Here is a 17,361-nt window from a genome sequence, read left to right on the forward strand (position 1 = left end):
AACATGAACTAAAACCAAAAGAAACTAACTAAATTTTGTTTCAAAGAATAACATAATCAGAGTAAATGGTGTTGGAAAGGGAGATTAAGCCAACTAACTTTTGAAAACAATATTTACACTATATGTCCTCAGCCTAAAGACAAAAAACACTACAATCAAATTTTGAACTCTAGTTAGTAGGGGGTGTTTTTTGTTTGTTTTGGTGATATGGGTTAATTCTTATTTAGCTACTTCATATGTATTTGGGGAATTAAAAAATTCCAAAATATATATGAAGGATAATAAGAGACATAATTCTCCTTGCTGAAGAAGGAAATTGTATTAGTTCATTCTCACACTGCTATAAAGAAATACCTGAGACTGGGTAATTTATAAAGAAAAGAGGCTTAATTGGCTCATGGTTCTGCAAGCATGGCTGGGGAGGCCTCAGGAAACTTACAATCATGGCGGAAGGGGAAGCAGGCATGTCTTACATGGCAGGAGCAGGAGGAAGATAAAGCAAGGGGAGGTGCTACACACTTTTAAACAACCAAATATTGTGAGAACTCACTATCACAAGAACAATGAGGGGGATGTCTGTCCCCATGATCCAATCACCTCCTATCAGGTCCCTCCTCCAACACTGGGGATTACAATTCAACATGAGATTTGGGTGGGGACACAAATCCAAACCATATCAGAAATTAAATATGCTAAATGAATTTTGTGGGAGGCTATTGTTTTGGACTGAGCTCCTTCCTAAGATCAGACCAAACCAGAATGGAGTCATTCATATTAAGTGCAAGGTAATCACAGTGAACTTTGAAATGAGCCAATTAAAACAAAATGAAACAGGAGATTCACAGCAACTAACCAGAAGGGGACTCGGCTTGTCTGAACTAGCATAAGGAAGTCCCCCTCTGTTTTAACCGTGTAAGAAAGTAACCTGAACTAACTGATGCTAATAATTCCCTTTTGTTCCATTTCTGCTTTCTGCAGCCCTTTTCTGCTTGTAAAGCCAGCCTCCTCTGTGCAACTCATCAGAATATCCATTCTGTTTTATGGAATAAGATGTCGCCCCATCCTAGAATTGCCAATAAAAGCAAATTAAGTATTTGCACTAAATTTGTTGTAATTTTGACTTTTGACACATATATGGAAAGATGAAAGTCTAGAGGGGAAAAAAGTAAAATGATGGGAAAAGCTATATCATCCAAATATTTATTGTTTAAAAAAGAATGAAGTAGCTATGTTAGTAACAAAGTAGAATCTGAACAAGGACAATTACCAGGGATAAAGAAGAATATTACATGCTAATAAAATATTCAATTCACCAAGAACTCATAACAATCCAAAATGTGATACAACTAACAATAGAGCTTCAAGATATATGAAGCAAAAACTGATAGAACTGAAAACAGAAACAGACAAATCCACAATTATACTTGGAGATGTCAACACTCCTCTCTCAGTAACTGGTATAAGTAGACAGAAAATCAGCAAGGATATGGAAGACTTGAACAACATGAGCAATCAATGTGATATAACTGCTACTAATAGAACACTCCACTCAATGACAACAGAATACACAGTTTTTTTTCAGGTGCATGTAAAACATTCACCAAGATAGATTGCATTCTGGGTAACAAAACAAACCAGAATAAATTTAAATGAATTAAAATAATACATAGTATATTCTTTGACTATCACATAATTAAATGAGAAAGTGTTAACACAAAATCTGAGAAATCCCAAATATTTTAAAATTAAACAATATACATTTAAATTATTCAGGGGTCAAAGAATAAATCTCAAGGGAAAGTAGAAAATATTCCGAACTGAATGAAAATGAAAATACAACATGTCAGGCTGGGCGCAGTGGCTCACGCCTGTAATCTCAGCACTTTGGGAGGCCAAGGCAGGCAGATCACAAGGTCAGGAGATCGAGACCATCCTGGATAACACGGTGAAACCCCATCTCTACTAAAAATACAAAAAATTAGCCGGGTGTGGTGGCGGGCACCTGTAGTCCCAGCTACTCGGGAGGCTGAGGCAAGAGAATGGTGTGAACCCGGGAGGTGGAGCTTGTAGTGAGCAGAGATCACACCACTGCACTCCAGCCTGGGTGACAGAGCAAGACTCTGTTTCAAAAAAAAAAAAAAAAAAAAGGAAAGAAAAACACAACATGTCAAAATGTATGGAATACAGCTAAAGCAGTGCTTAGAAATTTTCAACATTAAATGTTTATATTAGAAAAGAAAGTTCTCAAACCAATAATCTAATCTTTCAACTTAAGAATCTAAGCACAAAGCAAGAAGTGTAGAAATCAGAAAATGAAAGAAACAATAACAAAAAAATCCATGAAATCAAACACTAGTTTTTTTGAAAAGATAAATAAAAAGAAACCGATCAAGAAAAAAACAAAAAGAGAAAAGATACAAATTGCCAATATCAGGAACAAAAGAGGGGATATCACTACAGATGAAACAGAGATTACAAACTTACAAAGATTGCTAGAGTTGTGTCAATAGGACTCAGGGGGCAATTTGAAAAGACTCTGACAGGACAAAAATGGGACCATTTTAGCAGTAATAAGCATCATAATAGCAATGCATTGTAATACATCAAATATATTTAAATCTATGAATTTGCAATAATACCAAATTAACTCATCACCTTTGGATTGGTAAGGAAATAATTCATTAAATTCATTGAAAACTAGTTACTAAAGGCAAAGAATCTATCATTAATCCTACCTTTCCTATGTGACTTGCACTGTTGGATAGACAGATAACAGACAAAGAAATATTTCTCTTTATAGCATTTTCCACTAATAAATGAATAAGGAATAAGATTACGTTAGAACTCACCATTCTGCAGGCTCTAATGAATTTAGGCATCAAATATCAGTCACTGATGACATCACAATAAGGAGGATAACCAGACTCTATGTGCCTCCTAATGAGAACACACAACCACTTATGAAGTAGTCTTGCAAAAACCAATAATAAATAAAACCAGAGTTAAGTCTCTAGATCAGTGCTGTCCAATAGAAATACAATGCCAGCCACACATATATTTAAATCTTCTAGTAGCTGCATTATCAATAGTAAAAATAACAAGGTGGAAATTATTTTTAATAAATGTAACCCAATATATCCAAAATATTATTTCAATGCAATCAGTAAAGAAACTATTAAGGGCAGGATGCAGTGGTTCATGCCTATAATCTTTTGGGGCTCAAGCACTTTGGGATTGAGGCCAGAAGTTCAAGACCAGCTTGGGCAATACAGTAAGACCCCACCTCTGTGAAAAATAAAAAAATTAGCTGGGCATTGGTGGCATGTGCCTTTAGTCCTAGCTACTCGGGAGGCTGAGGCAGGAAAATCATTTGAGCCCAGAAGTTGGAGGTTACAGTGAGATATGACTGTATAGCTACACTCCAGTCTGGGTGACAAAGCAAGACTGTCTCCTAGGGGGAAAAAAAAAACTATTAATGAGATATTTCATATTATTTTTTGTAATGAATCTTCAAAATTAGTGTGCATTTTGACACAGCACATCTCAATTTGTACTAGCCACATTTCGAGTGCTCAATAGCTACCATATTGAATGGCACAGCTCTAGATCCAAGTACCAATTTATGAGAAATACAAAAGATAAATGAACATAGCCTCACCATAGGGATTCAATTGGCAAAATCCAGACTGCAGGAAATTCAATAGGTCAAAACCTGGTTTCTTCAACAAATTATGGCAAAGAAAAAGGAGAGATTGAGGAGGAATTTGTAGATTAAGAGATTTAAATGACAAAGGAGAAAAAAACTTAAATGTGGTATTTAAAAATGCACACAGGTGATAAAACTATAAGAAAAGCAAAAAAGTCATTACCATAAACGTTAGGATGGTGGTTACATTTGGAGGAAAAAAGATTTCAACTGGAGTAGAGCACAGGCAGCACTTTTGGATTGTCTAACAATGTTATTTTCTGTACCTGAGTAGTGGTTACATCTTATAAATTCATGATTAACCTATATATTTGTTTCAAGCAGTTTTCCATGTATGCGTTATATTTTATAATAAAAAGGTGTTAATTCATAAATATTTGATGGAAAAAATTGATGTTATTAGATACTAATTTCCTAAACTTCCCAACAGCCCACTGTACCCCCAAAACTTACCATCTCTATTTATACCCTCAGTTTCTGATTTTCTGGAATAAAATACTCTTATTCAAGACCAACACTTCTTCTAGTCTCTTTTGGAATCTTGACCCATTAATATCACTCCTCTTACCCATCTTCAATCTCCATCTTTCTATCAAGGCAATATAGGACAGTGGTAAATAACTAGGCTCTTTTGTCAGAATCTCAGGGTTCAAATCCTGGTTATGCTATTTAACTAGCTGTCTCATCTTCAGCAAGTAAAAATCTCTCTGTGACTAGCTCTCCTCATTAGCAGAAAGGTGATAATAATAGTATCTAATTCATAGGGCCGATATCAAAATTAAAGGAGTTAACAGATGCAAAGCCCTTTAAAGGAGGCCTGGACATTTTCACTATGTGTTAGTCGCTATCATTATTCTCACCACCCCTACCATCTCCATTCTCTCAGTGTATGAACATGCTCAGTTTTTTCACTTTTATCAAAATCCTTTCCTCAACCCTGTGTCCCTGTCTAGTTATGTTCTCACTCCTTCCCTTTTTCCTCAAAGCAACAAAGATCACCCAATTGCCACATCTCCTGGCAGCATTTTAGTACCTATAATATCTTACTGACCTGCACTGGAGCATTTGATACTGTTGTCCATTTTGAACATAAAATCGTCTCCTCAAGTTCTGTGACCCCACTGTTTTGGCTGTCCCACTTTTGAGAAGGTATGATTAGTCTCAATTGTTAGACATCCTCTACCTGCTGCTTAAACTTTGCTGTTTCTCTATCTGCCATTTTCATTTCACTTCAAAAGCTGCCTAAGTGATCTGATTCGTGCTCATGGTTTGAACAATCATTTATAGGTAGCTAACCTTTAAAGTCTCCAGTTCTGAACCCTCTTCAAGCTTTAGATATATTTATCTAAATGTGTGCTGCACCTGGATGCCAAAATGTCCAATACTGTATTCACTACAGATTGGGTCCTCCCTCTCATTCATTCTCAGTTAACATCTGATCACCCAGGCAGAAACCTAAGAGCAATTCCAGGTCCCTTCTTTATCCTCATCCCAACATCCAATCACTGAGTCCTACTGATTCTATCTCTAAATTTCCTAGAAATGATCTCTTTCTCACCATCCCTACTATACCTTCCCCAGTCCTGGCCTATAGCATCTCTCACCTGGAATATAGGAACAATATCTAAAGTCTTTACTGACCTCTAATGCTACTTTCTTCCTTACTTTGCTTTATTCTAAAGTACACTAGAAACACCCATAGTTGCCTAAACTTGTTTGCCTGTTTCTATGCCTTTCTTCTGTTTCCCCTGCCTGGGGTGTTCTTTCCTGATTTTTATTGCATTCTTTCATTTTTTGAGATGCTGTTAAGATAACTTATCCACAGGTGGGAAAAAAGCCTTCCATGCATTACTAGGTTGGGTCAAGTTCCTGTATTAGTCCATTTTCACATTGGTATAAGATAATTACCTGATACTGGGTAACTTATTTATTTATTTTTGAGACACAGTCTCGCTCGTCACCCAGGCTGGATTGCAGTGGCGCGATCTCAGCTCACTGCAACCTCCACCTCCCAGGTTCAAGTGATTCTCCTGCCTCAGTCTCCCGAGTAGCTGGGACTACAGGCACGTGTCACCACGCCTGGCTAATTTTGTTGTATTTTTTAGTAGAGATGGGGTTTCACCATGTTGGCCAGGCTGGTCTCGAACTCCTGACCTCAAGTGATCTGCCCACCTTGGCCTCCCAAAGTGCTGGGATTACACGTGTGAGCCACCGTACCCAGTCAATACTGGGTAATTTATAAAGAAAAGAGGTTTGACTGACTCACAGTTCTGCAGGCTGTACAGGAAGCATCATGGCTGGGGAGGCCTCAGGAAACTTACAATCATGGCAAAGATGCAGGGGAAGCAGGCATGTCTTACATGGCCAGAGAAAGAGGAAGAGAGAGAGAGAAGCGGGAAGTGCTACATGCTTTTAAACAACCAGATCTTGTGGGAATTCATTCACTATCATGAGAACAGCAAGGGGGAAGTCTGCCTCCATGTTCCAATCACCTCCCACCAGGTCCCTCCTCCAACACTGGGGATTACAATTCAACATGAGATGTGGGTGGGGACACGAACCCAAACCATATCAGTTCCTCTCTTCTATCTCCCACAGCACCTCAACTAAACCATTATCATTGTATTTAACCAATTTTATTCTTAATTTTCTTAATATGTCTTTTACTGAACAGTTATTTCCAAGGGCAGACACTGTGTTTTACTTAGCTTTGTAACTTCAGTGTCTATCATACTTGGCAAATGGTAGGTAGTTACTGTATCTCGTTGAAAGGAAGTCATTACTTTCCATTTCATATATTACTGCCAAATTAATATTTCTAAAATTCTATTTTCATGTCATGGTGCTGTTCAAAAACATTGTCACATGATAAAATACAAATATCTTTACACTTGTCCTCCATAATAAGACCCCAAACTACCTATACAGCATTATCTTCCACCATACTCCCTTGTATTTACCCTTGATTCTAAACTGGTCTACTCAAGTTTTCCAAACTTACTCTTTGAACTCTAACTCTTCAAACCATTACAACTCATAAAAATGTTGGCCCTTTAAATTCAATACTTACTTAGCAACTTACCAGCAATTAATCTATGATGCTATATGATATTAAAAGCATTGTTGTGATGCACGCCTGAATGGAACGGTCACTAATAACTTCCATATCATCAGCAGATGAGTGGTAGAAAAAAGGCCTAGATAACTTTTCTTTCAACTTATAAAAGATATCACAAATGCAAGAAAAGTATTAATTTTCCATTTTACCCACCTCTTTTTCCTCCACTCTCACCTTCCTTTACCTTCCATGGCTTGAAGCTCATCAAGGAGGAGAAGAAAAGGACTAGCTGGCACAGAATTTCTTTCCCTGAAGCTGTGCTTCATCTGTTAATCAAAATACTAACTTGAAAAGATTCTAGACAACCAGAATTCCAGTAAGAAGGAGAAATTTCAGTAGGAAAATCAGGATGTCTTATGACCCAAGTGGTCCTACACAGACCAATCATTTGTTTCTGGAACAAGAGGTGCTGTCAGGAAAACAGCTGGCATTAAGTCAAGGAAAGGTGAAAGAAAGCCCAACTCCATCACCTCCAAGCACTCTGAAGGTAACTCTTGCTTCTGTAGAGGAGGGGACCATCTGTGCAAAATCTTGCAAAGAACTCTTTAATTCCCTCTGAGTTCTTCTATCTAATATACTGGCCTAATGGAAGGAAAATAAGGGTAGGAGGGCAAAGGTAGGAGAAAACAAAAGAATTACATCTAAGTATTCAAAAATCTCTAAATCATTTGTAAAAATAACACAACACTAAGCATTCCCACTGAGAGGCTTCTATTGTGATAATCAAGCAAACTACAAAGTTTCAGGGTCAGTTCTTAAAACAGAGAATACTATTAAAGTAGCCAATATTTATGCAACTTTGCATTAATTATTTCTCATCTATACAACTCTGTCAGCTGATCTAGCTGAACAGTTCCATAAAGGAACCCCCCAATGTTACCATTTTCAGCATTCTTCTCTTGGGCTGGTTTTATTTCCCAGGGAAGACTCTGCTTTCTCCTAACTGGAGATTTTTGCCTTCTGAAAGCAGCTTTTTAGTCCCCCACTGTTAAATAAGAGCAGATAGCAAGGAATTACCAAATATTTGAGGAAAACTTGTAATGCTAAACGGGAACCAAAACAAACAGGAAAAACAACTTGGAGGAAAAAGAGACTATGCAAGGAAAAGAAAAACAAAGAAAAAATCATCATGAATACCCTCAGAGAGATGAGCTGATCTTGTACCCATGAAACAAAAACAAAATGCTACTTAAAAAATCAAGAGAACTCCAAATGGCTCTTAAAAACTAAATACCAAAGTAAAAATTAGGAAGGAATAACAGAACATTGTAGAAGGGCCAAGATCTGAATAACAGTAGTTCTAGAAGTGAAAAATTCACTCAAGAAAATTTCTCAGAATAAAAGGACATGATTTTCCAGAGTAGAGAGGCCTAAGAAAAGTGTAACATTTAGACACACACCCAGACAGGTCTGTGAAATTCCAGAGCAACAGAGGAAAACTGAAAATTACGAAAGCTTTAGGAGAAGGAAACAAAATCAGGAAAACAAAACAATAAGCAGAAAAGCACCGACTTCTCAGCAGCAATATAGGATATAAATGAGAAAAGTCCAGATATAAGATTCAGTGCAAGAGAAAGGTGAAGGATGTTAGCCGCCCCCCCCGCCAAAAAAAATGGCTATGCAAGACCTTGGCGTACACCAATGCAAAATTGGAAAAGGTTAGAATGTTCCACGAGAAATTTTCTCAAGAAAATGAAATGCTAGAATACTTTACATGTTTGGTGATACTAACAAGAGAGTTGGGGCCAGGCACAGCAGCTCATGCCTGTAATCCCAGCACTTTGGGAGGCTGAGGCAGATGGATCATTTGAGGTCAGGAGCTCGAGACCAGCCTGACCAACATGGTGAAACCCCATCTCTACGAAATAAAAATAAATAATGCATGGTGGCGCATGCCTGTAATCCCAGCTACTTGGGAGACTGAGGCAGGAGAAGCGCTCAAACCCGGGAGGTAGAGGTTACAGTGAGCCGACATTATGCCACTGCACTCCAGCCTGGGCGATAGAGCAAAAACCCATCTCAAAAAAAAAGACAGAGAGAGAGAGTTGGATTGCTGGGGATGAACTGAGGAACAAACTAGTTTTTAAAATTGTTTTTTTGAGACAGGGTCTCACTCTGTCACTCAGGCTGGAGCGCAGGTGCTGCGATCTTGGGTCACTGAAGCCTCAAACTCCCAGGCTCAAGTGGTCCTCCCATCTCAGCCTCCTGAGTGGCTGAGACTACAGTGCATGCCACCAAGCCTGGCTAATTTTTTAATTTTTCTGTACAGACAGGGTCTCATTATGTTACTCAGGCTGGTCTTGAACTCTGGGCTCAAGGATCCTCTGCCTCAGCCTCCCAAAATGCTGGGAATAAAGGTGTGCTGAGTTCAAACTCATGATTATACATAAAAAAAAAAAAACAGGTAAATAAATACAACGAAGACTATTATTAACAAAAAGGTATACAAGAAAGGAAACATCATCATAGTATACTAAATAGTTCCACTGTCAATAATTTTTACATAGACACAATAATGCAAATACTGAATAATGATCTGACCAAAATTATTAACAACTGGGAGGATGAGAGGACAAGAAGTGTGAAATGTGTGGTGAGGGCAGATATTACTATAATTTAAATGGTGGGAAATCAAAAGAAAATGACTAAAACTGGAAAATAAAAAGTAGCCATCTAAGAATAGTATTTAGAAACATCAAATAATCAGCTACAGGTGTTGAAAACAATTGGCTCCTCGGAGAAATTTTTTTTTTTTTTTTTTTGAGAAGGAGGGTTCTAGAATCAGGGAACTGCTAGTTTTTATAACAAGCCTTCTAGAACTACTTCATTCTTTAAACTACATACATGTGTTTCTGACTTTAAAATATATAAATTTCAAAGATGTTAATCCCATTTATAGACATTTTTAAACCCACAAAACAATGTTTATAGACACATACAAATGTTTAGAATGACTGAAATTTCTTGAACACTTACTATGTGCCTGGTACTGTTCTAAGTGCTTTACGTATATTCACTCAAATATGTAATCATTGCAGTAACCACCATGGGGTTGGTGCTATCACTGTGGCCCATCTTATGGATAAGTACACTGACCTGCAGAGGGGTGAAATAATTTGTCACATGTTGCATAGCCAAGAAGGTACATAACTAGGATTCAAATTCAGACAGTCTGGCTCCAGTCGCATACTATTACCTTCTCAAATAAAATAATTTAAAACACAGACAGGATATTCGTCAAAATCATCACAGTGGCTGCCACCAGTAAAGAAAGAAAACGAATGGATTGCTCACACAAAGCCTGTTTGGTGGTCTCTTAACACGGACGTGCATGAAATTTGGTGCCGTGACTCGGATCGGGGGACCTCCCTTGGGAGATCAATCCCCTGTCCTCCTGCTCTTTGCTCCGTGAAAAAGATCCACCTACGACCTCGGGTCCTCAGACCCACCAGCCCAAGGAACATCTCACCAATTTTAAATCGGGTAAGTGGCCTCTTTTTACTCTCTTCTCCAACCTCCCTCACTATCCCTCAACCTCTTTCTCCTTTCAATCTTGGTGCCACACTTCAATCTCTCCCTTCTCTTAATTTCCTTTCATTTTCTGGTAGAGACAAAGGAGACACTTTTTATCCGTGGACCCAAAACTCTGGCGCTGGTCACAGACTAGGGAAGGCAGCCTTCCCTTGGTGTTTAATCATTGCAGGGACGCCTCTCTGATTATTCACCCAGGTTTCAGAGGTGTCAGACCACACAGGGATGCCTGCCTTGGTCCTTCATCCTTAGTGGCAAGTCCTGCTTTTCTGGGGGAGGGGCAAGTACCCCAACCCCTTCTCTCCGTGTCTCTACCCCTTCTCCACTTTTCTGGGGCAGAGGCAAGAACCCCTCAACCCCTTCTCCTTCAACCTTAGCGGCAAGTCCCGCTTTTCTAGGGGGCAAGAACCCCCAATCCCTTATTTCCACACCCCCTCTTATCTCTGTGCCCCATCCCTTATTTCTGCACCCCGACCTCTTATCTCTGTGCCCTGATCCCCTATTTCCACACCCTGACCTCTTATCTCTGCACCCCAACCCCTTTCCCGCTTTCCTGGAAGGTAAGAACCCCCGAACCTCTTCCCTCCGTGTCTCTACTCTCTCTTTTCTCTGGGCTTGCCTCCTTCACTATGGGCAACCTTCCACCCTCCATTCCTCCTTCTTCTCCCTTAGCCTGTGTTCTCAAGAACTTAAAACCTCTTCAACTCACACCTGATCTAAAACCTAAATGCCTTATCTTCTTCTGCAATGCCGCTTGACCCCAATATAAACTCAACAGTGGTTCCAAATAGCCAGAAAATGACACTTTCAATTTCTCCATGCTACAAGATCTAAATAATTCTTGTCGTAAAATGGGCAAACGGTCTGAGGTGGCTGACGTCCAGGCATTCTTTTATACATTGTTCCCTCCCTAGTCTGTTCCCAATGCAACTCATCCCAGATCCTCCTTCTTTCCCTGCCACCTGTCCCCTCAGTCTCAACCCCAAGCGTCGCTGAGTCTTTCTAATCTTCCTTTTCTACAGACCCATCTGACGTCTCCCCTCCTCACCAGGCTGAGCCAGGTCCCAATTCTTCCTCAGCCTCTGCTCCCCCACCCTATAATCTTTTTATTACCTCCCCTCCTCACACCTGGTCCAGCTTACAGTTTCATTCCTCGACTAGCCTTCCCCCCACCTGCCCAGCAATTTCCTCCTAAAAAGGTGGCTGGAGCTAAAGGCATAGTCAAGGTTAATGCTCCTTTTTCTTTATCTGACCTCTCCCAAAATCAGTTAGTGTTTAGGCTCTTTTTCATCAAATATAAAAACCCAGCCCAGTTCATGGCTTGTTTGGCAGCAACACTGAGACGCTTTACAGCCCTAGACCCTGAAAGGTCAGAAGGCCGTCTTATTCTCAATATGCATTTTATTACCCAATCAGCTCCCGACATGAAATAAAGCTCCACAAATTAAATTCCGGCCCTCAAACCCCACAACAGGACTTAATTAACCTCACCTTCAAGGTGTACAATAATAGAGGCAGCCAAGCAGCAATGTATTTCTGAGTTGCAATTCCTTGCCTCCACTGTGAGACAAACCCCAGCCACCTCTCCAGCACACAAGAACTCCAAACGCCTGAACCGCAGCTGCCAGGGTTTCCTCCAGAACCTCTTCCCCCAGGAGCTTGCTACAAGTGCCAGAAATCTGGCCACTGGGCCAAGGAATGCCCACAGCCCGGGATCCCTCCTAAGCCGTGTCCCATCTGTGCAGGACCCCACTGAAAATCGGACTGTTCAACTCACCTGGCGGCCACTTCCAGGGCCCCCGAAACTCTGGCCCAAGGCTCTCTGACTCCTTCCCAGATCTTCTCGGCTTAGCAGCTGAAGACTGACACTGCCTGATCACCTCAGAAGCCTACAGGACCATCACAGATGCTCTAGATAACTCTCACAGTAGAAGTGTGTCCTCAGAGCATGCTTTTTGACCACGGTCCTTCCTGGGCCCTACTACCTTTCTCTCTGGGAACCAACACAGAAATCTCTTTCTGTGACTTTCTGGTTCAAAGAAGCCGAAGGAGCTTACAAGCCAGAGGAATAGTCCAGCTGGGCTTCATGGAGAACACATGTAGGTGCTACAGCTGAGCTGCATCTACAAGTCATCCCAGCTCCGGAGGCAGACCCGTGAGTGAAGCTGCCTCTGATTCTGGCCCCCACCCACAGAGGCAACTCCAACTGAGGCTTCACAGAAATCCTCCACCATCCCTGTGCCCTGACTGAATTTCTGACCCACAGATTTCATGGACATAACAAAATGGGTATTTTATACCATTAGAACTGGAGTGGTTTGTTATGCTGCAGTAGTAATTGGATAGTAAGTTTCAATATCTGATAAAACCAGGCCTTAATCATTATTCCTTTTTTTCCCAGAAATTTTCTGACTATTCTTATCTTTTCATATACATTTTTGAAACATACTATAGTCTCTGAAGTCCCTTTTCTACCACCACTATCATCATATATATCTATATATGTAATACAATATATGTAATTTTATTAGGGTGGCTTAAAAGTTGTTTTCTCATAATAATAATGTTAGATTTTCTGTTCAAAAACAGGGTACATATTTCTATTTATTAAATATTCTAAAATGCCCCCATAAAAATTTAAAATTTTCGATGATAGAAGTCTTATACATTATTTGTTAAAGGCATTCTTAAGTATTTTACTTTTTTAAAAATAGACTTTATTTTTAGAGCAGTTTTAGATTCATAGCATAATCGAGTGGAAGGAACAGAGATTTCCCTTTCTCCCCTGCCCTAACACATGCATAGCCTCTCCCATTGTCAACTTCCTTCGTCAGAATGTTACACTGGTTACACACAATGAACCTACACTGACACATCCTTATCACCCAGAGTCTATGATTTATATTAGGGTTCACTCTTGGTGTTGTAGATTCTAAGAGTTTGAACAAATGCATAATGACATGTATAATGGTGGGGCCACATATTTTATTTCATTTTTTAAAATTTAATTCTTAATTTATGTGGGTACGTGGGTGTATCTATTTATGGGGTACATGAGATTCTTTGATACATGCATGCAATGTGTAATAATCACATAATGGTAAATGGGGTATCCATCCCCTCAAACATTTATCCTTTGCATTACAAACATTCCAATTATACTTTTTTAGTTATTTAAGAATGTACAATTCAATTACTACTGATTGTAGTCACCCTGTTGTGCTGTCAAATACTAGGTGTTATTCATTCTTTGTAACTAGTTTTTTGTACACTCCCCTACACCCCACTCCCCACTACCCTTCCCAGCTTCTGGTAATCATCTGTCTACTCTCTGTTTCCATGAGTTCAGTTGTTTTACCTTTTTGCTTCCACAAATAAGTGAAAACAAGCAAAGTTTATCTTTCTGTGCCTGGCTTATTTCACATAACATAATGACTTCCAGTTCCATCCATGTTGTTGCAAATGACAGAATCTCATTCTTCTTTATGGCTGGCTGAATAGTATTCCACTGTGTATATCTATGACATTTCTTTATCCATTTGTCTGTTGATGGGCACTTAGGTTACTTCCAAGTCTTGGCTATTGTGAATAGTGCTACAATAAAAATGGGAGTGCAAATCTCAAAAAAAAAAAAAAAAAAGAAAGTAAAGAAAGAAAACGAATGGGATTGGGAATGGGTAGAAAGTAGATTTAAATCTTCTCTGAAATTTTTTCTTTTCAAAAAAGAACTAAAACAAGCATGATGAATTGTTAACATTTAATACTGGGTGGTAGGAACATGCATGTTATATTATTCTCTGTGGTATTCTACTATTTAAAAAATGTTTATTCCTAGAAAAACTTGAGGCCAGGCACGGTGGCTCACGCTTGTAATCCCAGCATTTTGGGAGGCCAAGGCGGGCAGATCACCTGAGGTCAGGAGTTCAAGACCAGCCTGGCCAACATGGTGAAACCTCGTCCCTACAAAAAGTACAAAAATTAGCCAGGGGTGGTGGCACATGCCTCTAATCCCAGCTACCCAGGAGGCTGAGGCAAGAGAATCACTGGAACCCAAGAAGGCAGAGGCTGCAGTGAGCCAAGATCGTGCTACTGCACTCCAGTCTGGGCAACACAGCCAGACTCCATAGCAAGCAAGAAAGCAAGCAAGCAAGAGACAGAGAGAGAAAAAGAAAGAAAGAAAGAGAGAGAGAAGAAGGAAGGAAGGAAGGAAGGAAGAAAAACTTGAATACGGGCAAAGGAATGTATCATTCACCTTAATGATTGATGGGTTAAGAATTCAAGCTCTAAAGCCACACCACAAGATAGGACCCCCCAACCTGATGTTAGCTGTGTAACCTTGGGCAAGTCGCCTAAGCATTCTCTATTTCAGTTTCCCCTTCTATTAAATGGGACCAACAACAGTACCTACCTCCCACCGTTGCTGTGATAATTGAATGGTTACTGCTTGTAATAATACCTGGCACTCAGTTGTCTGCTGCTACTAATACTACTGCTGTATTTATTGTCATCCAAGCGTTTACCACTGTTAGGTAACATGTTGTTTGTTTACTCTTTGCTGACTAGATTGTTAAGCTCCAAAAAGCAAGGACCTTGCTGTCCTGTCCTCAGCTGTAACACCCTTGCCAAGGATGGTGCTCTGGCAAATGGCAGTTGCTCAAATAAATTTGTGAAACAGATGTTGACCTATGATGACAGAGAACTGCCTGTACTTTCCCCTGCAGCTGTCATGCTATTTCGCTTCTCAGCCTATGCTTCTGTTGTTCCTTCTGCCTGGAAATCCTTTCCCATCCTGATGCCTCAGCTCAGGCAAGGAACTAGAAAGCCTTCCTTGAGGTTAGGCTACATGCTCCTCTGCTGTATACCTACAGTGCCTAATACAAAATTCAATCTTAACACATGCCATATTAGACTGAAATGATGTTTGTGTATCTGTCTACCCCCACAAGAAGCAGTCAAGCATAGTGATTAAAAGCATCAACTCTGGAGCCAAACTGCCTACATCTGAATCCTGGATGTGTGACCTTGAGCAAATTAATTTATAAGTCAGTTTCCTGGTCTGTAAAATGGGGATAATAATAGCACCTATCTCATAAGGTTCTTGTAAAGATGAAAAGAATTTGCATTTGTGTCTGTATAGCACTCAGAATAGTCTCCAGCACCTAGTAAATATGATGTAAGTATGTTAAATTACATTATAAAAATCTTCTTGAAGACAGACACAATGTCTTGCTCATCTTTATGCTCCCTCAATGCCTAGCACTCTGTAGGCAATGAATAAATGCTTAAATGTTTACTGAACTGACAGCTATTACACTAGTCCAAACAAAAGGATCAGTGCCCAAACTAAGATAACAGCAATGGAGAAAGGGTGATAGGTATGAGACACGCTTAGGGGGAAAATAAATAAACAGAATGTGCTGCATGATTAGAATGAGATGGGTCATAAAGAAGATAAAGTTCAGGTTGACAGCTAGGTTTCTCACCAAGATAGGGAATATAAGGGAAGCAAGAAGGAAAAAGCAGAGTTCCTGGCAAATTTTTAATAACAAAGTGCTTCATTCACTGCTTAATGAAATTTAAAAGTGCTTTAAGAGCTTTTAAGAGCACCACACTTTTAAAAAATAATGGGAACTCTGATCAACCATGACAGAAACCTGGCACACAACATCAGAAAGAATTTAAGCTCCATGAAGACACAGACTTTTTCTGTTTAGTTTGCTGCTTTATTTCTAGCACCTGCAACAGTGCCTGATACATGGTAGGCACTCACTATGTATTTTATAAATGAATGAAAAAATGATTAAGGTAAATTTGAGCCTTCTATGTCATGCAAATCTAAAGGAATTAAATAAGTACCTACTGAATCCTGCACTGATTCAAATTCCTATAGGGAATACAGAAGAAATATAATACTTTTCTATCTCCCCTTCCCTCATGAATAAATTACTAAGTTTTATATATTATATTTGCATAGTAACTTACTATGTAATGCAGTACAAAACATAGCTAATTTCTGAAGATCAGCATATGACATATATATACATATGTGTAATATATATTACACACACATATATATAATATGTATATTATATATATAATACTATACAGCCCTGAAATATGGGCAGGGTTTAGATTCTGTAACAATACCTCTGATGTAATATGAAAGGTCATACACACACAAAAAAACAAGAACAAATTCTGGTAAAGTGGGGATCGACTCTAGGAAAGCCAGATAGAGATGAAGAGCAAATATAATATCAACTTTCTCTGAAGTCTTTCCTTATTTTCCCCATTCCTAAACGTAATTGGTTCCCTTCCCAGAACTCTGAACGTTGTGTCCCTTCTGTTAAAGCACTTATTCCACTGAATCATTACTACTGGTATATATACCAATTCCCCTGGCAGACTCTAAGCTACCTGAGAACAGGAATATGTTATTTGTGTATCCCGCATGCCTGGCAAAATGCCAGGCACATAACAAACATATGAATGTGGAGGTAAAAGAGGGAATGCATATTTTTAAACAGTCACTAGAGAACTTTGTAGGTGTCAGGGTACAGGGATAACATGAAATATTTAAAGATTTGCCTCAGATTTTACTGTAGTTTTGAGTCTTATGGAAACTAAAACTAGATAAATAAAACTTAACTTCATCTCCAGAGTCCAAAAAACTTGATTGAGCCTCAAATTATAAGCTCTTTATCTAAACATTCAGTGTTAAAAATGTTTTGCAAGTTTATTATTACCAATCTTTTGATACAAAAGTTGAAATTATAGAATCTGAAAAATCAGGCAAAACAAAGTCTTAACTAAAATCCATCTTTTTTACTGTGATTCAAAAAACAAAAGTAAGGATTTATATTGAGGAAGATCAGTGTACTACAGGAACAAGAAAAGGTGTCTCAAGGCACACAGGAAAAATAGGTATTCTGAAGCCAAGAACATTCTATTCACTTGAAGTAAGCCCTTCAAAACTCTGGTATGAAATCTCTGTCCATATTATGTG

General features: G+C 39.1%; 1 protein-coding gene across 2 annotated transcripts in view; it reads right to left on the reverse strand.

The window, feature by feature from the left end:
• Positions 1–17,361, reverse strand: part of ATAD2B (ATPase family AAA domain containing 2B) — a 234,062-nt gene that overhangs the window by 38,145 nt on the left and 178,556 nt on the right. Inside the window, exon 28 of one of the 2 annotated variants that reach the window (XM_058426973.1) lies at positions 13,332–13,949. The exons of the other annotated variant lie outside the window; for it this stretch is intronic. Within the exon in view, the coding sequence (XP_058282956.1) occupies positions 13,935–13,949 (15 nt within the window). The 3' untranslated portion in view covers positions 13,332–13,934. Of the gene's footprint in view, positions 1–13,331; positions 13,950–17,361 lie in introns of those variants that run through there. 2 annotated transcript variants of the gene reach the window in all.

This window comes from Hylobates moloch, unplaced genomic scaffold, assembly GCF_009828535.3.
Source record: "Hylobates moloch isolate HMO894 unplaced genomic scaffold, HMol_V3 SCAFFOLD_13, whole genome shotgun sequence".
In the NCBI taxonomy this organism is placed as follows: domain Eukaryota; kingdom Metazoa; phylum Chordata; class Mammalia; order Primates; family Hylobatidae; genus Hylobates; species Hylobates moloch.